The sequence below is a fragment of the Poromitra crassiceps genome (genome assembly GCF_964638095.1).
Source record: "Poromitra crassiceps genome assembly, chromosome: 8".
Taxonomy (NCBI): domain Eukaryota; kingdom Metazoa; phylum Chordata; class Actinopteri; order Beryciformes; family Melamphaidae; genus Poromitra; species Poromitra crassiceps.
In genome coordinates this window covers 11,177,701-11,203,858 of record NC_139629.1, presented here as the reverse complement: position 1 = coordinate 11,203,858, position 26,158 = coordinate 11,177,701, and the positions used below count along the sequence as shown (strand labels likewise).

General features: G+C 42.6%; 1 protein-coding gene across 2 annotated transcripts; it reads right to left on the bottom strand.

Moving 5' to 3' along the window:
• Positions 1 to 1,411: 1,411 nt before the first annotated feature.
• Positions 1,412 to 24,515, bottom strand: LOC310780933 (speckle-type POZ protein-like A). Of its 2 annotated transcripts, XM_083641455.1 has the most exons (12): positions 24,387 to 24,511; positions 23,152 to 23,235; positions 21,977 to 22,093; positions 17,873 to 17,994; positions 17,479 to 17,630; positions 17,193 to 17,320; positions 11,029 to 11,206; positions 10,274 to 10,329; positions 9,932 to 10,054; positions 3,387 to 3,529; positions 3,222 to 3,275; positions 1,412 to 2,689 (listed from the first exon to the last, which is right to left on the bottom strand). In XM_083641455.1, exons 3-12 carry the CDS (start codon positions 22,052 to 22,054, stop codon positions 2,545 to 2,547), a joined length of 1,179 nt encoding a protein of 392 aa, XP_083497581.1. In that variant the 5' UTR covers positions 22,055 to 22,093; positions 23,152 to 23,235; positions 24,387 to 24,511; the 3' UTR covers positions 1,412 to 2,544. The 2 variants fall into 2 exon arrangements, with proteins under 2 accessions (XP_083497581.1, XP_083497582.1); XM_083641456.1 differs by lacking the exon at positions 23,152 to 23,235 and having other exon boundaries at positions 24,387 to 24,515.
• Positions 24,516 to 26,158: the final 1,643 nt, after the last annotated feature.

Sequence of the window (26,158 nt, the reverse complement as noted above, 5' to 3'; positions counted from 1 at the left end):
CGCCCCTTTGACAATCTTGTTTCCTATGATCTGAAATGACAGGAACAAATTCTAGATCAGTAGCCCTGTGATGCAGCAGGCATCTCTTTCAAGTGTTTCAGTTTAGAGGATGGAAGGGGAGGGGAGATGAAAGGTTGGAGAGGCGAGCTAAAGCGGAGATGATATCGGTGGGGGCTTTACCTAGGATGTGAGCTGACGGGGCGAAGGACGAGGAGGATCAGTGTGCACCCTCCACTGATGAAGATATCTCTGTTCCAGACAGAAAGAGCCGCCCCCCGTTCACCTTAATTACAGCTTATTCACGACTGCCAGAAGACGAGAGGGGCACAAAAATACCTTTCATGTATAGCCGCAGTTTTTCCTTCTCCTGCGCCCCCAGCCTGAGGTCCTGCTTCTCATCTTCACTAGCTGTCTGTCAAGATCCCTTTAAAGGTTGGACACTGGATGTTTCCTTATCCTAATGAGAAATAAGCACATTTAAGTATTATTTCCTAAAGCAGTGATTCTCAATGGAGGGTCCGGGGCCCCCCAGGGACCCTTGAGGGAGGTCTGAGGACCACCAGGGGTCCTTGAGGGGAGTCCAGGGGATCCACAGACAATTTAAAAACTTATAATTCAGCATTAATTTACAAGTTAACACAATTACGGAATGTAGAATGACTGTTCTGATCCCAGTTTCTGTTATCTCTGCATACAATACAGTCATGTTCCTACACATTTTCCATTTCAAAATTCCATACTTTTCCAGACTTCTCTGTGAGATCATATTTGACATGTGAATGGGCGTCACTTTGTGTTCAAAAGTGGTGGGGACACTCGTGGGTTCGAGCTATAATCAGTTTTAGGCAACTTTATCTTGGAGTACTGATGTACAGGCCAAGATGCTCTCTGAAAGTAGGTGGGGGAAAATGTGTGCATATATATATACATATATATATATATATACATACATATATTATACACTATACATAATATATATATATACACATATATATATATATATACACACACACACACACATATATATTATACACTATACATTATATATATATATAAATATATACACATATATATATATACACACATATGCATATAAAATCCAATATCGTGCACCCCTAACTGGCAATTAAATTAAAGATGAATCTGGACAAGTCCACACTGCTGGAAAATGTTTTAATGGGTTAATGCAGGCATTCTTGCAGACAACTTCATCTTTTTTCTTCTTCAAAAAAAAGTAAAGTTTCAACATCTCAACATGACACTGAATGAGTAATATCATGTAAAAATGATGATACTCTTTAATTTACAAAATCCTCTGAAAGGTCTGTCATACCACACTACATAGAGACAAACTGAACCAACATGTGAACCCCCCCGCCCCCCCATCCAAACACAGAATAACATTGCCAATGGAAGTGATGCTCAGCATCCTACACAAATCCAAGCATGTTAGAGGAAAGATTTTGCGCATACTCAATTCATTTAATTCTGCACAAATATTTGTTCAGATAATTGCAGAAAATAAATTGTTCAAAACAAAATTGTACATGGACACTTTTCAACAATAACAGGACCATGCATTAGTCTCTCCACTTTGTTAACCACAATATATTGAGAATATATCATATTTGCAAGTTGGCAATACTATGGAAAGCTAAAATCTTGAAATTTCATCTATAACAGTTCACAGATTTATGATCTGGAATATGTCAATCAAGTGGGAGACTGGATAAATACTTCCATATACGTCCAATGTTTTAATAGTTAGGGCCAGAGTATAGACACTTTTCTGTCTTACATACATTATAGCAATTAACACAGGGTCTTCATAATGGCAGATTACTATTTTTTCCACAAATATGCAATAGAACAGACTTTCTTGTACACTGGTCTTCTGAAGATGGTTCAACTGTCATTTACATAGAAATGGTGCCATCAATATGGGGCATACTCATCTTTTAAAAAGTGTAAAGAACTGACCTTGCACTGAAAGTGTTCACGCTTTTTTTAATGTCTAGTCGCAAAATGGGCTAAACATTACAAATATATAATATTTCCCATTTAATTAAACCCTTGTTACGTTCCTATAGAACTCCATATCAAAATGACTATATTCATGGGAACTAGTGCAATCTGGAGGAGGCCTGGTCTTTGTGACAAGGCCTGGTCTTTGTGACAAGGCAGGCACACAGTCAAATAGACAAAGTACTCTGGAGCAGCTCCAGAGCAATGGCAGATATATTAAGGCCATTTTGAAAATTACAGGAAAAGAAACAGTAGCAGACAACTTGCCTTGCTACCCTGGCTGAACAGAATTCAGCTGGGGCAACAAGGCAAGCAAACACCAGTTGAACCAATTTTTTCCAATCCATTGATGTCAGTCGTCCGCGTGCCAGCCTCCCACCGCCCCGGGCCACAAAGTTCCACGCTTCTCTGTTCAAGTGGGTTGGGTGTTGGTGGAAATAGAGCGGTACCCTTCCTAGTCCTTCCTTTGTGAAGCCAGGCTTCACACCTCCAGTAAAGTCCGAGGGCACAGTAGGGCAGTCAGGACTGTTTTAGACGCTTCCTGGGAAGACCAAAGGGTGGGCACTGTGCTGAAGCCAGGGCCCGAAAGGCCTCGGCTACCAAGTGAGGGTGGGACTGGATCATTGACTTCCAGCCTGCAGTCTCCATTATATCCGTAGCATGACTGTAAGCACAGAGCAAAAACAAGGATGTTAACTCAGTCATGACAATGCACACATTAAAAATCAATCAAGATAAATGAGATGGTAATGGCAAAACAAATAAGGTGGGACATGATTGAAGAGCCTTTTTGTGGAACGTGCAAAAGGACCGTCGGGTGGTGCGGGCACGTTCTGTAGGCTGACATTAATGTAGGACTAGAGCGCCTTGACACGCTGGAAACAATGAAGCTTGAGATAAAGTAAACATTTCAAGGTGTCCTATAACAACAACACACTAAATCAATTTGAAGAAAAACTTCCCGGGCAGCATCACTTTCCCTTGGCTTTAACATTCAAGAAATATTCCATTTGCAGGGTTTACCCAGGTATGAGTCTATTAATAACATGGATACAAAGATATGGAGCTTCACACAGAACAGCCAAATAGCGCTCCGTCTGCCTGGGCTAAAACAATGAATTCTAATGCATCTGGTTGGGGGGAGAGATAAGAGCGTGTTATTAATCTTGTGTCACATATATCAGCTAATTACATACTTGCTATTCCAGTTCTTCCCATCTTTACAGCCCAGCTGTCTCAGGACACTGCACCTATGGCGGGGAGATAAAAAGGTAAGCATTCAGGGCTGGTAAACAGAAATGGCAGCAGAAATTTATCATGGGGAGTTTTTCGCCGCTCCCCCCCCCTTCCTCGATACTTGCCTGTTGATAAAATCTATGGCTTGTGCTTTGAGCTGCTCGGCACTGTGCAAGTCTGCTAGGATGAGGGTATCGGCCACGTTCTCCACCGAGAGGCTGTTGCACAAGGCCTCTTCACACATGACCTTTAAACGCTCCAGAGCGTACTGGACAGGGGAAGGAGGGGATGGAGAGAGAGAGAGAGAGGGGGGGGGGGGGGGGTGCAGAACAGAAAGCTATGGTTACACCTGCTGGTTTTGACTCAGTGATGCAGAATAGGCATCAGTGATGCAGGTGCAGGCAGTCACAACAACGGTAAATAAATCATTAGGCCTACTGGGGGAAAACATTGCCTGGGTCAGACATTACCACCCACCAAGCGCCAAATGTTGCCAACATGGTCTCTGGTACATAAATCATTACGGGTCACACGCCACACTTTCTGAAACGATAACATTTGAATCCGTATTACAGTCCCCACCCCTTCTCTCACAATTTGGTCACGGCCAATTATCCCCCGTCTAGGCTGTCCCGTCGTTGCTCCACCCCCCTCTGCTGATATGGGAGAGAGTTGTCGACTAGCACATGCTTCCTCCGATACATGTGCAGTCACCAGCCACTTCTTTTCACCTGACAGCGAGGAGTCTCAGGGGAGGGCGTAGTACATCCAGAGGAATGCATTAGTCCCCCCCCCCCCCCCCCCCCGTTGCCCTCCACGCTGAACAGGTGCCCCGACCAGTGTAGGAATTTAGCCATGATCCAGGGGCAAAAATTGCCCCCAAGATTTTGATTATTTTCTTTTCATTCAATGTCCATGTCTAACACAGACTCAGCAGCACCTACAAGCTGGTTGCCAGAAGAAGACGAACAACACACTCACACAAACAGCGCTGTTGTTCACACTAGACCAGGGGTTCCCAACCTTTTTTGTCTTGTGACCCCACTTTGATGTTCCGAAAATCTAGGGACCCCCCCCCAGACGTTAAAATGTCGGTACAACATTGGTAATATCATCAGTGACCTCATCACTGACATCCGTGAGCACAGGGCTGGACTGGGACAAAAAAAAAATTTTTGACCCCCCCAGACCGGCCCACCACAACCGATCACACACCAGCACCCACCTTCACGCTCCCCTGAATATGTATAAACCAACTGTGCCACTGCATAAAAACACTAAAGCTGTGTAATGAGTGAGAGGGAATAAATAGAGATTAAGAGAGGAAACATGATACTGTAAATACTTAAAAAAATGTCTATAACAGAAGGCTCTAATGTCCTCCTGCTCCTTGCTCTCCTCTCTCTTCCCAACACTCCTCCTGGCTCAACGACACGAGGAGAAACACTACTGGGTGAGGTTTTAACATAATGACACAATCAGGTGCAGAATTACTGGAGCAAAAACAAAAAATAAAAAGTGTGTGTGTGTGTGTGTGGGGGGGGGTATTTATTTCCCCCCGTCTTTATTTTTTGTTTTTGCCCCAAGTCAAATGTTTTATGGTCACTCACGATTCAGTAGGTCGCTGGTCGGCTTGTTCCAGCCTTAAAGTCTCTGGAAACCAAAATCCACAGAAACCTTCTAACTATTACATTTAGGGTCTTATGTGAGTAATTGTGTGCCTCAGAAAGTAGGAGACATTAGTTTCAACCCAAATGCCCAAAATCGCCACTTTTCTACAAGGTCTGGATTTCCACTTCCTCATTGAAGAGAGCGGTGCGCGCGGTGCTAAAATGAATGATCTTATGACGTCATAATTTTTTTTGTCCGTTCTTATAAAACCACGCGCGCGCGCACACACACACACAGTAGCGCTGTGCACTCGCAGCGGCAGTCTCTCTTCCTCTCTGTCAGTATGCGCCCAGCAACGAGCGAGCGAACACACACACACACACACTCCATCTCTCTTTCCTTCTCTCTCTCACTCTCTCCCTCTCTCTCTCCCTCTCTCTCTCGGAGGAGACCTGCAGTCCTGCACACACACACACGGGACACGCCCACACAGTCGAATTGATTCTCATGACTTTTGTCATGACTGTCAAACCTAAATTTATACACTTTGCGACGTTCATCATCGTTCAAATTTGGCTGGTGGCTTATTAACATAGGTTCCTGTGATGTGATGAACTGCTAAATAATAAAAAATTATTTCTGGTTTCCAGGGACTTTAAAACTCGTTATATATAAGGATTTTTCGAAATGTCTATTTAGAAAATGAATGGGGAACTCTCTTCCAGGGCAGGAGGCGTCACGTGACTGTTCAGCGCTATAAAAGTATATTCTACACCAGGGATACTCAACTTGCTTTGCCCGGGGGCCACTTTCGTGAAATGATAGAAGGCCAGGGGCCAGTTAATTAACAATCAATATACATTTTTCTGTAGCGGATTGTAGGTTTTTGGGGTGTCAGCCGGAGTTTAGTCTGACAATGTTGTGCACACCGGATAGTTAGTAGTTAGGTTAAGTACATACATAAGTGCCTGGGTAGCGAGCAGAGGGCGGTATTTGACAATTTAGCAGCTAAATCATAGATTATTGAAAGATATTCCATATTCCAGACTGAAATGCTATAACAGAAGTGGAGTATTGGCCAGAATGACATGAACATTTGGACACTTTGGCCATGTTCACATTACAGGCAAATCCGATTTGCTGATAAAGTCATTAATCATCATTATCTTGATTGGTTTCCCAAATCTGATTTGGGAGTGTGTCCGCACTGCCACAAATCTGATTCTCAAGTCTGATCTGTGTGGCCAGACCTAAACAGCCTATCTGCATGGGTTGCTATGGTAACGACGTGGGCGTCAGTAAATACGTACGTTGGTGACGCGTGATTTCTATTCGCACATAGGATAAGCAATAACGACGCCCTGTGGCACCAGGATTGGCCAGGAGCATTGAAGCTTGGGACTAAAGCACCTGGGTTTTTTCATCTTTTAAAATAAAGATGTTTAAAAAACTATTGCTTGTTACATTTTCAGTGCTGTACCTTTTCTCTGGGTAAGAATTGAGCTTGAAATTAACGATATGATACATTATATTATATGAGCTATGAACGTGAACACAACACCGTTTATATTATTGCATGTTTTTGTAGATTGTGTACATTGTGTAGATTACAATTATTATGCTTATTATTATTATTACTATGCTAAGGAAGGTAGGTGACCATAATTCATTTCAATGTCCGCTCTCGAAATCGCTGTCCGTTCTCAAGAGCTATTCAGTTGGTTCATGAAATCGCTGGGCTGCGTGCCCTCCAGTGTTGCTCCTGGCCAATCCCGGTGCCACAGGGCGTGGTTATTGCTTATCCTATGTGCGAATAGAAATCACGCGTTGGTGACGTGGTTTTCCTGCGCAGAAGCATTTGATGACAAGTTGCGAGTGACGTTAAAATCAGATTTGGTGGATCTGCACGTCCGCACTCAAGTCACATCAGTCGAAAGCAGATTGGAAACTACCTCCATATGTGGTTTGGGACAAGTGACACAAATCAGACTTGGAGCGTCCAGACTCATAAAACCAATCTGGATAAAGTCATTAATAGGTCACTAAAGTTCACAAATCAGATTTGGCCTCCTAGTCTGATTCTGAACATGGCCTTATTCAGCGGGTATCTTGCATGTTGCGTTTTTTTTTTTTGCAATTCCATCGCGGGCCACACAGGGTGCGCCCGCGGGCCGCCAGTTGAGTATCACTGTTCTACACCATACTTTAGTTATCTGAAGTCTCTCCTGAAACATTTTATTGAGTGTTTGAAGATCCAATCATCACTAAAGCATATGTCATGCCAGAGAGGCAATAAAAACAGGTGCACTGCTCAAAGTTGTCACATTGATATTTAAGGTGTTGATTGAGTGTCACAGTTGGGGACAGTTGTCTTGCCTTTGGGCACAGAGATCCACACAGAAGAAAACACTGTGTCAGGCGGGCAGATCCATGTGCTTGGAATAAGCCTTGTAACAAATTGTGTGACGTCCAAAGTCACACAATTGTTGCAAGCCTTATTCCAAGTGCATGGATCTGCCAGGGAGACACCCCTTCTGCTTACCTCAAGTTCTACTCTCCCTCCACTCTCACCTTCATCTCTCTCCCCCTCCTCACGGTGCACATGGGTACTAACTTAGAGAAGGTGCTGCAGCAAACATACCAGTAAGTTTGGCACATTTTGGCAGAATCTGCCTGAAGGGCATGACTTTTTTCGGCCCGCAATTTCTCCACGCCTCCCTTGCATTTTGTCATATTCATTTTGGCACTCTGCAGAGAGGGGTTTGTGATTGGCCCAGCCCAGTGTCTGTCAATTAAGGGGGGAAGGGACGGGAGACAATACCTGTTTTATAGGCTGGTCAGGCAAACAATAATAATTGCCTGACGTGACGGCCCACCGGGAAAATGCCCGGTATGAAAGATGGCCAGTTCAGCCCTGCATGAGTGTCATCAATGATGTCACATGTAACAGTATACTGACTTTTTTCCTCACAATTCTGATTTTAATCTGAGAATTCTGACTTTTTTTTAATTCTCAGAATCCTGATTTAAACTCAGAACTCAAATAAATGTTTTGCATGTGGCCTTAATCCTCTAAGGTAGTTTTAAATTGTGTGTGGTGTTAAGAAATAAAATAAAATAAAAAATCCAGGCGACCCCATTTGAATTCCAGGTGACCCCACGAGTCACAACCCCAAGGTTGGGAACCACTGCACTGTTTTTAGACAGTGGGGGCAAAAGTTGCCCCCAAAATATTTTTTCAATTTCCTACACTGGCCTCGACCGATGAGAGGCACTAGTGCAGACACGGTCAATTGTGCCTGGACGCCCGACAAAGCCGTGTTAACAAGCCTATTATTTCAGTCTTTGCCTGTTCTCAAACTGTGTCCCTGCTGACGACTATAAACTCTGACCATGAACCAATCAAATCAAAGGAAAACAATGGCTGTCTGCCTGTTTCACTGATCTATTCTACACAAACTATATAGCGTCTGAACTTCATATTATTCCTAACCTAATGAAAATAGAAACACAAGAAAAGAGCCATTTTCTATGTGAGTGAGCAGGTTTTGAATAGAAATTCTGAATCCGTGATTGGTAATTTCTCGTTAATCTCCCGATATAATAGTGATACAAATCCAATGGCTGTAGCAGATGAGATTTATTAACATAATTCTGCCTTTTATTGCGTTTTTGGGGGTTGTTTTGTTTTTCTTTGAGGACCTTGGGGGCCGGATTGAGATGGTCCAGGGGCCAGGCCTGGCCCTGGGACTGCATTTTACCCATGCGTGGTCCAGACTGTGCTTTACCCAGTACACTGGCTGTACTAGAGTACCTCATAGGACCCCACTTCAAACAAACTGAACTATCCCTTTAATGTTTCACACAGCACATTATTCTATACACAAAATAAGACTGAAAAAGGTTTGGGGTGGCATATTTCAATGAAAAATGCTTATTAATTTTGCCCATTTTCAGTCTATTCTGATACATCTTTCAGTCTATTCTGATCCATCTTTCAGTCTACTCTGATCCATCTTTCAGTCTATTCTGATCCATCTTTCCACATTTTGACATTCATTCTTCAGCCTTTCCTTCCTTTATTTGGATCCCCATTAGCACCTGCATAAGCACTAACTATTCCTGCTGGGCTCCTTCCTGTGAGCCACTTGTGTTGGAAGAAATAGCAATCAGGTAGAAATTAATTGATGGCGTGGCTCATCACTCTATAATTTAAAATGTCTATTTCTATTACTTAAGTCATGCCAGGTTTATTTATATTATATAGCCTCAATTCACAGGCATGTCTCTAGGGGCTTCACAGAAAATAGTCTGGCTAGATCCAACTAAACACAATCAATAAAAAGAAATTGAACAACTTATATAAAGCAGGCATGGCAGGAGGGGGAGCAGAGAGGAAGAAAGAAAGAAAGAAAGAAAGAAAGAAAGAAAGAAAGAAAGAAAGAAAGAAAGAAAGAAAGAAAGAAAGAAAGAAAGGGCTAGAGCAGATTTTTAACCTACTCATCTATACGACGGATCAGCCGAGCAGCATACTAAACAACCCGCTTCCCTGGGTGGAAAGGGTAATGAGACATATGGAGCCAGCCGTGAGAGTCTCTCACTCTAGCTCCGGCGATGCTATTTACAGTTTAAAAACTGCGACAGTTCACACAACTTTAACTAAACATGCATATATTATACATCAGACTCTTGAGCTACTTCTGCTCGCACTCAAAATGTCAAAATATAAGCGATGTCATGTATAGTTCAACATTTGTTTGGCACACCTCCTACTAGTGAACTGTCGAGGTTCTTGTAACTTTGTAATATACAACAAGCAACACAACAAGGCAAACAATCTGGGTCAGGCGTTCACGCCAAGGACCCCTACATGGAAAGGATCGAATCTAAGTGAAAATAAATGATTCCCCTTTTGCTGGGGACCCCCTGGAACCCACTCAATGGTCCCTGGGGTTCCCCGGACCCCAGTTTGTGAACCACTAATCTAGCTAATCTACACCCTAACCTAACCTACCGGCATCCCTCAACCTTGCGCCTGACTGCTGTGGGCTGTACTTACTTTATCTGCAGCTGCCAGCAAATTGTCTGCCATTTTCTCCAGGTTTGGAGCCTTGCCTGTGTAGATGAAACCCATCATTTCCTTGAAGACATCTGGATCAACGTCACTGATGTCAACGCGGTTCTGCAAGAGAAGACAAGAGGTTTCCGTAAGATTCATACCAACTTGTCAATAACTAACATAGCTGAAAAAATGTGCCAAATGAGCACATCAGGATCCTAATGCAATAAAGTAGTGGAGTTGTAGGAAATATAGATGGTGCCATTAGTAATTACAAATAAACAACCGAAGAAAGAATAACATGACCTCTGATAGGAAACACTCTAAAAGATTTATTCTTACCTTTTTACTCTCTTCCATTTCATGCTCAAACATAGCATTAAAGACTGGAGACCTCGCTGTCAAAGAAACACATTGAAAATTAATACATTTCACAATGATAAGTATGAGATTAAGCATGTTAGCAAAACAAACTGTCAGCAAACCAAAATCCTTTCAGGTGACGAGAGGAAGCAAATGGCCTTTAATGGGACACACCTTTGTTTTCAATGAAAAACAAACAAGTGCAGAAAAGGTCTGTGCAGAAAGTGTCTGTACTATAACCATTTTTTAAGGTGCAAAATCCTAATAGCTGCCACGTCAAAATTTCCTGATGACAACAGCCAGGGTCCAAAATCAGCACCAGCCACCAGCCAAATGCTGATCAAATATGCTGGTAGATTGCTGGTAAGAGTTGCTTCACTCACCACCCCCCAAAAAAACCAGTAATCATTTGAGTGGCTGGTAAAGTTTGAACATTCATTACTAGCCATTTGGCCCGGGGCATAAAAATGGAGAATGAGTTGGGGAGATGGCGAGCTAGCCGCTCAATCTCCCTGATCCTGCAGTGATCTGGGCCGAGCAGAGCCAAGCGGGGCTAGCGGGGTGGATTAGAGCCCCCAGCAGAACTAGGCCGCTGAAAGTCAGGCCAGGAGAGCGGACCCTCTGTAGCCTATCCAGGTGCTTATGGGCTCTCCGTGAGAGGCCGTCTTGCGAGGCCATCTTGGGGCTTGTGTCCTGCTTGCTAAAACGCTGCAGGCGGAGGAGAGATGTCTTGCCTGCCAGGATGGATTTGTGGGCTTTGAACTCTTGCCCTCCCACGTAGAGGCTGCAGTCTGTGAAGCGTGAACACTCCCACAGGTTCCCCAGGTCGTCCGACAGCTGACACTCCGGTACCTTCAGCATGTTCATGTTGGACTGGCCAGAAATGTTCACAGAGTCCTGGACCACGCTCACCTGGATGTGGAAAACAAGCACACACACACACACACACACACACAGTAAAACAAGTGCTGAAGCATTGGCAGTCACAGTTAATAGCTGTCGAGGGTAAACGGCCGACAGATCGAAGGACCTAACGTCATGTTTTACTGCACTGGGAGGACACAATGTCATTTGTGAAGTTGCTTCAGTCGAGCAAATTTCTCTCCGCTAAATGGTAGTTTTAAGACCCACCACAAGCTTGGGGAACCTACAATGAGAGGGACACATAATTGCGAAAACACAGCCAATTGTAACACAAATTAATTAAGTTTGCTTATTGCCTAATAAATGAGGAGAGACATTACATCTTCAATTTGAATCTAATTTGTTTTATGAAATTGCCAATTTCCCTGAAAATGTGAAACCTTGCTAACTGTTGTCAGGCAGACTGCAGGTTAGTCCTGGTAGTATTTGGCTAATTGCATTGACATCAAAATTCATTGGACACTTCATTTAACTTGTCCCTCTAAAGAGACATTTTAGAAAACGTTTATTCTTCTTGACACATTGAATTCAATTATTTGTTTTACAACTGCAATTAGTGAGATAGTAAATGGTGTAAGCTGGGGGAAGACATTTCACTTCCTCAGACAGGTGTAAATTGGCCATGACAAAGAAGAAACTCTGGCCCAGATTCACTGAAGGGAGAGAAGTAATCACCAAAACTACCAAATCACCATGATGTGCTATTCACTAACCATGTGCAATGACAGGGTATATGCAGGAATCCTGAAGTTAATCCTGTTTACCAAAATGCTGATCGGCTGATCCCTCATATAGGGCTGGGCGATATGGACAAAAAAAATCGTATCTGGGTATTTTTAGGCTATCATTATTATTATTGTTAAAATGTGCTGAAAATGTTCAAAAAGTACTGATACACTCACTGAAATCATTTAACCAAGTTTCATATTGAAAACCACAAATAAAATCAACAGTTGTTATTTTTGGTTTGCATAAACATTGACACATCAACATAGCCAATACCTTGTGTAAACATGAAAACTGTAATGGCAGGAGTGCGCCAGGGAGTGGCGCTGTGGACATTACAGGGGTTTATGTATGTGGGTGTCAGAGGGGCAGAAGAAGAAGAAGAAAGTTATGTTCATTCTAAGATTGTTGTAGTCTTGAATGATAGTCATAGAGCAAACAATACATGGTGTCAGAAGTGCTACACCCATGACAGATAGAGTCTAGCACTTTTAGCACAACTGTGATGACCAGTTCGACCACTTACGAGAAGTTTGGTGAATGAAGGTGCATCTCAGGAAGCCACAGACGAGAGGCTAACGGGAGCTAAGCTACCCTACCCAGCCATTGATGGTACCCAGCTAACGCTACGTCTACTCTACCCAGTCAACTCAAGTTTCCCTCAGCACTCTTTTAAAAACCAAAACACGACCACGCACGAAATCTGCGGAGCGCTGTCACTGCCTTCCGCCATGATACTAGTTTTCATCGACCAAAACAAACCCGCTTGCATGCTGACCTGCCTGGATCCGGGATACTGTTGCTAACTTTGATTGAGTTTGATGCTGGACAGTATTTAACGTTACAGTGAGTTTTTTAAAGCATAGTGATCACTATACACACATTACTTTTCCATCAGCCTTAAAAACACCATCTGCAAATTTAATAGCTACAGCAAAAAATTACGGTAAATTTAAGACAATAATTTTCCTTATTTTAATTTAAGACCTTTTAAGGAGCCGCGGGAACCCTGATTATATAAAGCCTTTCTAAAGTTTGCATATTTCTACAGTCCTCTGCCTTGCAAAGTAAGGTAGGCATAAACTAGGCTTTCAACCTTGATTTTTCCAGAAAAGTTTGGCTGAGCATTCCCTCTTCTTCCTATTCACATGCACTTCCACACACATCCAGATGATCCAGTACAGCCTGTCTTCTGACAGCCTGTCTCCTCTCCCACTGAGCAGCTCATAGAGCAATAGGGAGTTAATTGCTTAAGAGCACCTCAGCAGTAGCTATTGTAGGTGAGGCAAGCGTTAAAAAGTGATGGTGAAACTTGTTAGCACCTTGTGGTGTGTAGCTTTCTGGCCATGATACAAGACTGAAAAGAGTCGGTCCTCTTTATCGGTCACTCCTGTGCTCCATGAAAGGAGATTGGGGGAAATGATTCACTGCCTCTGTACAGCAGAAGATACACATTAGTCTCTCAAGAAGCCTTCCACAATCTTCAAATGCCAGTCTGTACTTCAGCTCATTAAAATGTGGACAGAGGAAGTTGGCATCTTCCAAAGAACCGGAAGGAAGTTGGATTCTATTCGACCAATCACGACATGTTCACAAAAATATATAAATAAATAAAGATATCTTGTCCCAATTTCCATTTCTGCTCAGCTAGCTAGGATTTGTTAGGAGTTACAATCAATCCAAAATTCGGGGAAATGAACGATCAATTATCGATTATCGATAATATTAATAATAATATTTTTCTTCTTTTTTTTTATATATTTTTCTTATTATTTTTTACAAAATGCCTATTTGCCAAGCGATATGAAGCGCTTTTCAATCGGCCTGGTAATGGTGCTCCGTGAGGGAAGCTCATACGCTGGCTCAATCACATTGATCAGATGTTAACGATATGTATTGGGCAGCATATCCATCTCCATGAGGTTGCAGACGGCCTGGGTGGGTGATCTTTTCTGCACGCCGCCGGCCATCACATCTCCTCGTGCTATTACACCGAAGTGATGGTAGGCTGGGAGCTCGTTAACCAGGCTGGGATGTACGCTGTTCAAGTGGTGAATCATTGACGTGAGAGCATGATTGAGAGAGCTTAAAAGCAGCACAGAGTAGGCTATCAGGGCTGAGAAGTGAAACGGCTTTCAGTAAAAACAAGTTTGGTGATTCATTCATGTGCTGATGTACGGTCGTTTGAGAGTGAAAGCGCACTCAGTACTGCACATAATAGCGTTTCATTGCGACTCTTGTACAATAACATGCTGATCACTTGGCTGATCACTTCTGAGTATAAAAGCATCTGCCCCAGCGCAAGGTCCGCACGGTGACTCGCAGAGCTCCACCCCATGGAGCTTGCTCGAGTATAATGAGCCCTTTAGCTGTGTTGTACTTATAAACGGCATCACAGTTCTTGCAATGAACAATGTTCTCTCTCTCTTAACACATTGAATGCCAGCCATGTTTTCATTCCTGTAGGTAAGTTGTGCCAGGGGTGTTTTTGACGATTCTGGCTCATTTTAGAAGAGCCGAGGATTCTTTTCTGTTAAGAATTCATGAACACCAATCATCTAAAAATAACTAATAGAATGTGTGCTTTCTCTGTCTAAAAGAGTTAGTTTGCAGAGTTAGTAGTTATGTAGATATTAGCCGTTGAGTACAGCATGGTTTCAGCGTCTGGAAATTTATTCAGAGATAAATGGCTTTTTGTGAAACAGTCACTTTAACCATTCATTTTTGGCATCAGTAAGACCGTCAGACATTCTAAACAATAGTTTTGAACAGTAATTTCCTCCATAACAACAGGAAACACCCCTCTCATTCAAACTCCTCCCTCCGTGTGTCTTCTCCTCCTTCCTCCTGGCTCTAACAGCGGGCGTGTCAGAAGCGCGTTGCTGCTGCCTGCCTGCCTGTCTGCCTGTCGGGCAAGACGAGTCTGAAATGGATTACTGTAAAATCGCGTCGCCATTTCCTTGAATGGCTTTCTCCCGCGGTGTGTGTGTGTGTGTGTGTGTGTGTGTGTGTGTGTGTGTGTGTGTGTGTGTGTGTGTTCGCGCGTTGCTGCGCGGCTCTGGGGGGAAGGGATCTCTGTCCGTTCTGTGTGTGTGTGTGTCCGGGCTTCTGACTGTAAAATCGCCAAGCCATTTCCGCGGGAGGCGGCTGCTTTTGTGGCTTTTGGGTCCCGTGGCTGTGACTTCTCTCGGTCTCTGTCGCCACTTAGTGGTCGGTAAAATAGATTACACACATGCTCTTGCTCCAAATAGTTATCTCGAAGATGTAAAAGGGGTTGATTGATGTCCCACCGTCAAAAAAACATGTAAGACGAGTTATTTCGGCTCTGGCACTCAAGCGCTGGATTATGTAAGACGAATTATTTCGGCTATGGCACTTAAGGTGTTAAAAAAAAAAAAAAAAAAAAAAAATTACTAACTTCACTTTACCACTATTCCTTCAGATGTTGTAGTTGTCATAGACTGTGTTGCATAGTTGATTGCTCTATTGCTGACAAAGATGTGTTATTGTAAGTCGCTTTGGATAAAAAGCGTCTGCCAAATGACGTAATGTAATTATCGATTATTGATGAACATCCCTACATGGAAGTGGGGAAATGAGGGGATAGCTGCCTTATTTTTTTTAGCAACTTTGAGAGCTGCTGAAATACAGACGGGTACGCGGTAGGGCTGTGCGATTTTGCCTAAAACTAAAATTGACGATTTTTTCTCTCAAAACTCGATTTTCGATTTCGATTTATTATACTATTATACTTCTCTAAACATTTGTTGCCCTGCAGAGCTCTTTTTCCCCCTTTTTTCCATAATTGACAATTTACGCTTTTACTCTGAAGGTAGAACAACTCAACTTCCTGTTTTAGCTTGCCGCTGCTATGCTTAACTTCCTGGCTGTTGCTTGCTAACTTGACACTGGTGGATTTGCGTGTTCCTCCGTGAGATAATTATATTAGTGTCTAAGCGACCACACGTGCTCGGAGTTATATCTGTACTAGAATAACACAAAGTCACAACAGGAATGCGTGGAACTGCGATAGCAGTTAGGGGGAAATTCAGACACACAGGGACAGGTGAGTCAGCTGAGGCTGATAACTTACAGCCATGAATACAGCCAATCTATCAGTACTCGGTAGCCTCACGTGTTGTTTTGTTATTATGTGAACTGTAAAGGCAACGTTTCATCGTCCGGTGATAACGTCTGTGTTCGTGTGCGTGCGTGAGTGTGTTGTGGCAATCGTTATCTTGTAGGCTACAGCCCGCAGTGCAACAAGCTGCGCTCAGTGCTCACTCTGTGCTTTTTGGTCGGAGGTGTTGAAATAAGTCCATTGCGCTGCTGTCTTTAGCCAGTATCACAGCCTCTAGAGAGACTTTACAGCAGGGAGAATGGACAAGTAGCAGCATGCAAACATGAGAGAGAGCCGCCCCGCGTAACGTACTTACCCTAGTTAAAGTGAAAAAAAAAAAAAAAAAAAAAAGAAAAAAACGATTTTACGATTTTCATTTTTTTAACATCGTCCTAACTAATTAATTCGATTACGATTCAAAATCGATTAATCGCACAGCCCTAGTACGCGGGACCATTTTTTATTGAAATTGCACAAGCCAACGCGTCTGTCTTGAGAGACTACAAGCACAAACACAAACAAAGCAGATTCTACTCGCTGCCGGGTTAAAATCCCGGCAGTCAAAATATATATATGGCGGTTTTCACACAATTGTCAGTCCTGACGAGCAGTCCTGTCCAATTGTACTAGCAAACACTGCAACAGGAAGTGAGCTGGGGTTCAATTTAGAATGTTTATGTTGTCAAGTTAAAACAGTCTATATATTCCCATGCTGAATTGTGGTTAAGGGAATCACTTTCTATATTTTAAGTTTGAACAAATGTAACACCTAAATCTGCTCAGAGGAAACTTATTTTATGGCGTTGGCTGAATCTGCTTTGTCAAAGTCCTTGTCTCCCATTCCCTATGGCAAACACACTTCATCATTCTCTTATCCAAACCCCATCTACTTTCCCTACCCACATTGTAGGCAACAAGGTTAGTAGCCCTAAAAAGACAACAGCCCACAAAATCAGTTCCGGCTCATAGAAATATAAGGAGAAGACACAACTGACAACCACTGCTCTAGAGACACAGTGTCTTTGTGAAATGTCATCTGCAACTTGAAATAGCGACAGCACTGATCAAGGACACTTCCATTAGCTATAAAGGAGAAGAAAAGCAAATCCAAAGTATATGAAAGCGTACCTCACAGAACAGTGTGAGCTTGTCATCTGGCAAGAGTCCATTGGCTTCATCAAGCAGGAAATCTCTCCTGATGAATTTTTTGAAGCCCCAGTCTTTGCCTTGGACAAATCGATATGCTCTTTGGCTTTCTGTAATGAGGAAAAAAACAATGCTGCTAAGTGTTCTTTATTTTTCCCTTTCGCAAGTTTGCAAATTAAAATAATAGAGAGGAGCAAACGGTAACAACAAGCAATGCCAAATGTATAACTGGATTTAATCATGTGCTACTGGCTTGTACCGTACTCACCCATTGCTTTTGTCTCCTCTCTTTTAGCGTTCAACAAGGAAAATTTGAACTTTGCTCTGACTTCACTTTTTGGACAACTAACAAGAAGTAAATACAGCGACAGATAATCTTTGCTTTCATCATCAAGTCCCTTTGGATTGACTCGCAGACACCTGGCAAGCAAACAGACAAACACAGCATATCAGTTAGGAGAGACAGTAATAAACTACATTAAGTACATTTATCACTTCTGTCAAAACACAGGGCAATGATAAGCATTATTGGGTTAAATTCTCTCCTGCTTTGAGGGACAATGTGTGTAGTTCAACTTCACACAGTGTGAACTATTATTGATGTGATAAATTAAACCATTCTATAGTAATAATCTACTGAGCAGCATAGCCTGAGTACTAACCATTTCATCTTGTCATTAGGACCAGAGGAGAAGGTTGAGCTCTTCAACACCTCCCCCATCTCTTCTCTGCAAAAACTAAAGTTGTTGATGGTCCACATATAGGAAAACTTCACAACTTTGACCTTAGAAACAGAACAAGAAACACAAAGAACCATGTAACCAAAGTGTAAGATTCTTTTTTCCACATATATGAAAATAAAATAAAAGTGTGCCACAACTAGAACGACCGCACCGCGGATATATGCCTCCGCCAACAAGTGAGCAGTCGACATGCATGTCTGTCCAGACTTTGATGTTTGAGCAAAATGTGAAGAAAAGTTTGTTGATGTTTCATCAAGGTGTTACTTAGATATGCCGTTACAGAGCTTGAAAATGGCATTCATGAGGTCACAGTGACCTTGACCTTTGACCACCAAAATGTAATCAGTTCATCCTTGAGTCCAAGTGGATGTTTGAGGCAAATTAGATGAAATTCTGTCAAGGCGTTCCTGAAATATCACGTTAACGAGCATGAAGTGAGCGGCCGTGATGTCACAGTAACGTTGAACTTTGACCACCAAAATCTAATCACTTCATCCTTGAGTCCAAGTCGACGTTTGAGCCAAATTGGAAGAAATTCCATCAAGCCGTTCCTGAGATATCGTGTTAACGAACTTGGGAATGGCGTTTGTGAGGTCACAGGCTCTGTACACCACCACAATGGACTCGAAATGAAACACTCAATATGTGCTTTAACTGCAGACTTCCAGCTTTAATTCGGGGGTATTTACATCCAAATCAGGTGAACGGTGTAGGAATTACAATACATTAACACTTTCAGTGCCACGGCCCTTGGGCAAAAGGTTGCTTGCTGTGCCACATAGGCCGCAATGCATTTTAAAACAGTCATATAATTTTTTTAATAATTACTATGTAAACACTGAACACGCACAAATAACGATGAGACTCTCTTCTATCACCTGCAAAAAAAAGTTTATTGATCCCATTTTCCGTTCTTTAGTTATGAGCCGGAGAAGATAGCCTGATTGAACGAAAAACATACCTTTTTTTCTACGAGCTGAGATAACGAGCCTTTTGTGAAATTAAACATTTCAAGCACATCTCTGACTCTGAAGCTAATTTTCTGATGTCTGGGTCTGTCTGGGTGAAGTGTATGCTGCTCTGCTGCTCTGCGTGCTCCCCCCCCCCCCCCCCCCCTCAACTGCACACGCCTCCTGGGTGTGTCTTATGTGCCTGGTGGCTCTCAGTCTCTGCTGAGTTTGCTGCGCACACACAGTGAATGGTGCGCGATATTCAGCTTTTTGGTTCCGCGTGTGTTTGTCACAGGCTGGCATGCTTCCAGTTCGGAATAATAATGCTGATTATGTCAATGTGCTGTTGCAGCGTACATGAAGGTGCTCAGTTGTGACAGCGGATGCTGCTGCTCTGGGCACAGCTGGCGTTGTGCTCGTTGTGCTTCTGCACGTCGATGCATACGGACGGATGCGATGCGATTTCCTCCTTTTTCCCAGTGACTATTTCTGTGTGTTTGGCTCCTTTTTCTCTGATCAGGAGAGTGCTGTCGCCACCTAATGGGTTTGTAAAATAGGTTATCGACCTCCAATAGCTACAATATTGTTAGAGGCGACGTAAGAAGCTTAGATCGACACCCCCCCGTCAAAAAAACAATTTGGAGTTATGACGCCATTTGGCGTCGCTGGCACTGTACGGTAAATTTCTAATGACGCCATATGGCGTCGCTGGCACTGAACGTGTTAAGGGACCAAAATTACATTTTAAGTGACCAAAATAGTTTGACAAACTAACATAATCATGCAATCGCCCAAATGGTTTCTGAAGTATGAGCAGATTATTGGCCGAAACACTTCAGAATTTATTCTGCTGCTGTTGTCAGCAGTTGCATCATCAATAAATACAAGGGAACCAGTTCCATTGGCATGTATGGCTGTCAATGGAAATTTAACTGACAGTCATACATGTCTATGCGTGGGCATACATATATGACTGTTCATAGAACTGATTCCCTTGCATTTATTGATGATGTGACTGTAGTTGGTCTTGGGATAAACGTAAAGAAAACACAGTACATAACTCAAAACAGCAGAGATGATAATCCCATCACTACTCTGTCGGGGGAGCCACTGGAGAAGGTGGAGGACTTTAAGTATTTAGGATCATGGGTGGCCAGTACAGAGAAGGACATCAGGGTCAGGAAGGCCCTGGCCTGGAAAGCTCTCCACTCACTGAATAACATATGGAGGACAGGCCTTTCTAGAAAAATCAAACTTGCTCTGTTCACTGCATCTGTGGAGTCAGTGTTGATCTATGGCTCTGAAACATGGACCTTGAGTCAACAGAGGGAGAACAGACTAAATGGATGCTACACGCGGATGCTTAAGCATGCCCTCAACATCGACCCTGGCACTCATATCACAAACGTTGATCTTTACCAAGAGCTGCCTAAGCTAAGTGAGAAGATACGACTCAGGCGGCTGAGGCTTGCTGGACACTGCTATAGACACCCAGAGCTAGCAGCACAGAAGCTGGTACTGTGGGAGCCGACACACGGAGCTAAAAGAAGGGGAAGACAGCAACTAACATATGTGGACACTTTAAGGCGAGACACCGGGCTGACTGCAGGAGAAATTGGAACATGTATGCAGGCGAGGGAGGAATGGAGATCCATCATTGCCCGAGGAACCCACTCGACCTGATGATGACTACTGACAACAGCAGCAGGATGAATTCTGAAGTGTTTCGGGCAATATTATCTGCTCATATTCTGTCAAATGTTTCAGAAACCATTTGGACGATTGCATAATTATGTTATTTTGTCCAACTATTTTGGACACACACTGATGATCAGCGTGAATCTGTTCTTGACAACACAGAAGTCATGCCTGCAGTAGCCCAACATGCTTTACTCATGGATGTAACAGATGTCAACGGATCAGAAGCAGATTACAATTGCCCAGCCCTTCTTTCAAATACTGTTAAAACAATAATACACTTTACTCTGGAATTGCATAGCTACGGTATGTACTAATGTAGGGGTGTCAAACATACAGCCCGGGGGCCAGAACCGGCCCACCAAAGGGTCCAATCAGGATGACTTTGCAAAGTGTGAGAATTGCAGTATTCATCACTATATGGTAAACTGTTTTCATTATCCTTGATGTTGAATATAGAGAAGAATTGCACAGTTGCCGTCAATTGTAATGCATAGGTACAGACAGGTTTGATATGATAGGTCTATCGTACCTGAGATAACCCTATGAGAAAACCATGTTCTTCAAATGTACCTAGGCTAATTCTTTAGACTAAAAGAAACAGAAACATTTTTGGGCATTATTTATAGATTATTATGCATTGATTTTCTTTGTCTGGCCCACTTGAGACCAAATGGGTTTGCATGTGGCGTGTGAACTAAAATGAGTTTGACACCCCGTTTAATTAATGCATAATCCCCCCCACCCCTATTGCGCCAAGTTGATATTTTACCCTAACCAATCGTCACTCTTCATGCCTAAACCCAACTAATCATCACTCTTCCATCCCTAAACCCAACCAATCATCACTCTTCATGCCTAAAACCAACCTCATCATGCCTAAACCCAACCCACACTTCGCACAATAGGGGTGGGGGCGATAAACTTGTCCTAACATAATAGTGCCACTTCCTCAAACTGTATCAATGTTGCAGATAAAAACACTAGACTGTGCATATACTATTAGCACAATAGTTCTAATTATGGGGTTGAATTTTAAGAATTCACTGTGGCTTCAGAGTGATTCAAATTATGGCTAGCAGTATGGTGAAATATAAATAATTTTAAAACAAAATCATATGGTAAGTATTTCTCCTTGAGCATTACAACTGTGATACAGGCCAGTGCTTATGATTTGCTCCTTTTTAATATAATCAAAGAATTTCACAGATGTGCAAAATGACGTCAACGCCATTTGTACAACACATTGTTTAGGAGGCCATCTGAAATGCCTCAGGATCAATTCTAGCCCAATAACATTTGGAAATTGGCAAGAAGTCAATGTTGTGAGTTAGATTATTTGTACTGTGTGGCTGTAGCTTGAACATGCCCCTACCTGTGTGTAACACCAGCTCTCTGCCACAGGTCCACTTGACATCTCCCCAGGTGGAGGAGGGGTGGGAACCCGTGACATCGCCACCTTAGCAACCGTTGACCTCCTTAAAACAGTAACCTTCACAAGGAGAAGATCAGGGAATTACTTGGGCACAATAAAACAGCAGAAAGTTTGCCCACACTGCCACCAGACCAATTCCAACATGAAAAGTGATTAGCACATGAAATTGTCTGGCCAGAGAAAGCCACGCCACACGAAACTAAACTCAAACTGGTGACGAGCAAGGCATTGGTTTAGGGAAGGGGGGGGCCTTAGTTGGGTCGCGTGTTTTTGCTACTTCGTCATTCCCAATAAAATAAATTGCTCCTATCAGTCATATCAACTCTAGAAGACTATTTGCCATCGTTTTCTGGACCATTGATTATGCTTATCAGCTAGTACACTGCACAAATTGAATCAATGAAAATAGAATAAAGTGTGATCTTGTGTGATTTTGGAAATTTAGCTCAACACCTTTGTCCAGGAAGTGGGGGAAGTGATGGAGGGGCAGCACAGTGCACACTTTTAAAATATGAAATATTTCATTTCTAACATGTATAACCATTAGCAGACATCTTGGCCTTTCTAGTAGTAAGACAGCTACAGTACAGTGCAGTAACTGTACACATCACTAATTGCATATTAAACACCCTTAATGACATACCTCAGATAAGCCTACATTTGACAGATACCACCATAAAGTGATGAAATATAGGCCTAATGAGGGGGAACTCTAGTACTATCATGACAGCATGTGAGATGCAGGCCAAGATTATCCTACAGCCTACGCCAGTCAAAAGAAAGATTTTCTAGCATGTCGAAACTGCTACCGCTAAAAGTAAACAAGTTGATAAAGTTAGTTCAAGGGTATTTTCAAATGTGTCTGTAGACTATTGCTCTACAAACTTCTATGTTACATATTCAGCCCATTTAAAGGGCCTTGATACAAGAGGGATTGTCCTGATCTGAAATTATTTGATGAAATAATTGTGTTTGTCATAATGTCAGTGTGGGACTCTTGGCCCACATTCAACTATAAAGTTAGTGGACAAATATAAAACCTACCCCCTTGTTTACATACTGTATTTACAGTAATAATGTAACAGCCACTGGGGGCGTTCATACCCACTATTCACCTTGTGTGAGTGATAGAAATGCACAAATATGAGGTTTATTAAGTGATCACAGGATCCTTCATGGCCCAATCTTCAGGTCCCACTCTGGAAGGAAGAAATACACAGACATTAGGCCTAGGAAACAGGCCCAATAAATCTGTCTACAAGTAATTAACGTTAGCGACTACTGTTAAGGCTTAGGAACTAGCGAACCCAACAAACCAGGACCTTCACATCTATTACCATCTAAATTGCTTGATCATGGTGTCAATAGTTGATACCACTTGAATAACTAGGCTTAACTTAGCTAACTAATCCCGGCTGAAACGCCACGTTACTTAAACGACAAACTAACGCCCAAAGTGACACTGTAACGTTGATTCGTTCGTCAGTAACGTTAAATGTTATTAACTGTCGTATGAGTTACTGCTATTGGCCATACACTAGCCAGTCAAATGAGCTAAGGTAACATTAACGCAAGATTCAGGTACAACTTTGAGTTGTTTCGCTAGCCCTGTGTTCATGTTCTCCGAACAGCTGGGAAGCTAACTCGCTGTGTTACATAAAGTTGAATGGTCGTGTCAGATCCAGATTGAGCTTGTCAATGTAACGTTAACGTGGCCGGCCACTCTAGTTAAACCATTTGTAAATAGACCTGTTTAAATAAATACATTCAATCGAAAGGAAAAACAACTCCGCGTTAAACGTCAGCTAACGTTAATATGCTAACACCAATCTTGTTCCAACATACGTGCCGTTTGACGATATAGCTGTGTGTTGTTTAAAAACATTTAATTTAGCGTTAGTCAAGGAGGAAGATGTCAGAGTACAACAACTCCACGAAACCTACAATTATGTGTGCAATTTACATTTAACGATAGCTAACGTTATCGAGATACTTGACGCTAGCATCTGACCATAAATAACAGCTATGTGTTGGCTAACTCAATAGAAAACGCCTTAGCTATCAATCACTGTCCACGCATTAACAAGTCAAGTTACATTAATTACGCCTTGCGTTGGAAAATAAACTAAAGCTAGTTGAAGTTATTTGAGCAAGCTGCTTTTTACATCCTCTATACCGCGGTGTAAAACAAAGGGCCTTTTCTAATCCTGTGATAAGATGCTAGCTAGCTAACGTTAACGATCTCGGTTCGCTATCATTGGCTGGTGGGGAAACAACGCTAACTAGCAGCTAGCCAAAGCTAATGTGTGCAACCTTACAAAAAGTTTAAAAAGACGCGATGGCGGCATACCTTTCAATTTCATACTTCCATATATATCGACTAATACATACAGCTCTGTATCACAGCCGTTCCTTTCACAATCCGTTACTTTAAACTATTTTTCACTCAGTCTCTTGACAAGGTTTCTTTGTCTAATTTATATCAAGGCTACATCTAGCTAGCTGCTGGAGCCAGAGCCTGCACAGACAACAAATATCTTCAGCGCATGTGCAATAACAGAACAACTTCCTGCTCTGGTTGTCATCTGATCAGCTGATCCAGCTAAAATAATAACAATAATAATCATAATCATAATAATCATAATATTATTATTAATAATAATAACAATCATAACAACAATCATAATAATTACATCTCTCACATCTGATCTGAAGAAGAAGTTCAGAAGATTTATTTGTTATGTACCATAGACCTAAAAAACATGGACAAAGTCACCATGACGTCAGGCACGTCACCCATTGATTTTTGGACTCCCGTTTTGAAGCCTGGTGTGGCCGTCTCCATCTTGGGGTTCTTGCACAGCTCACGCGAGATGGCATGAGACCAACGTTTTCCCAGAGTCGCAGCTCCGCCTCAACCGCCTGCTATTTGTCCATGATCGGCAAGCTCTACACAGGTGAGTTGTATAAAAATTCACTACCGTACAGTTGTTATGAAAGGTGAAATTAGCTATAGAGACACTGCATGAAATAGGCCACGCCCATTACGTGGGAAATCACTCCGTTCACTCCCATACACCAGGTCATTTTCCTTGAATTAAACATAGTTAAAAGCTGTTGTGTGTTGGGTAGTCTCAACGCCAGACCCATAATTCTTACGTTGATACACTACGTTGCATGCTGCAGATCTCTCTCTGGGTCTGGGACACTTTCCCTCAGAGGGCTGGTTATGGGAGGGAACCGTTCACTTGGCCAGTCATATGCCAGTGATGGCTTCAGTCCTCTCCAATCAGTAACGACTTTGCGATCACAGACAACACGGGAGGCGCAGCCCATTTTTTGAACCGCTCTCTCATCAGTGCTACGACATGTCACTCATTCAATTTCAACCCGCCTTCAAAACCAGCAGTGGCTGTTAACTGGCACAGACTCACTTATGTAGTATGCGGAGCGCAGCGATGCAACGTAATATTTGAGTCTGGGGAGAGACTATGTGGTGGGCTGTGCAGACAACATGTAAAAAATCGCCAGTTAACGTTTTTTTGTACTCCTGAGCAAAACAAGGAAGCCATTGAGAATTGGCGAGAAGAAAAATGTGGATCTAGCTGTCAAGGAAGTAAGTTGGAGTGTTCAACATCCGTATATACGACATAGGAGAACGCCAGGATTGGAGGGGGGTTTCTGTTTTCCCCCGTTTTGGGCATGGTTTCTGAATGGTGACGTGCTCCGCAATGTCTCTATACGAGGGATCAGCGTGACGTCACTTGCCACCCAGAAATGCGGAACCCCGTGGCAGTTAATAGTATGAGTTGTGCCAAACAAACGTTGATATCTCAAAAACTATACATCACATCGCTTATATTTTGACATTCTGAGTGAGAGGAGATCTAGCTCAAGAGTTTGATGTATAATATATGCATGTCGTGTTAAAGTTGTGTGAACTGTCGCAGTTTTTAAAATGTAAACAGAGTTAACTGGCTTGAGTCAGACACTCACGCCGCCTCGCGCCACTTGTGCTCCATAGGGTTCCATTGCCATTGCCACCCAGTGAAGCGGTTTGTTTACCAAAATGCTGCTCGGCTGATCCCTCGTATAGGCTAGAGTTAACCATTGGTCCCCAAA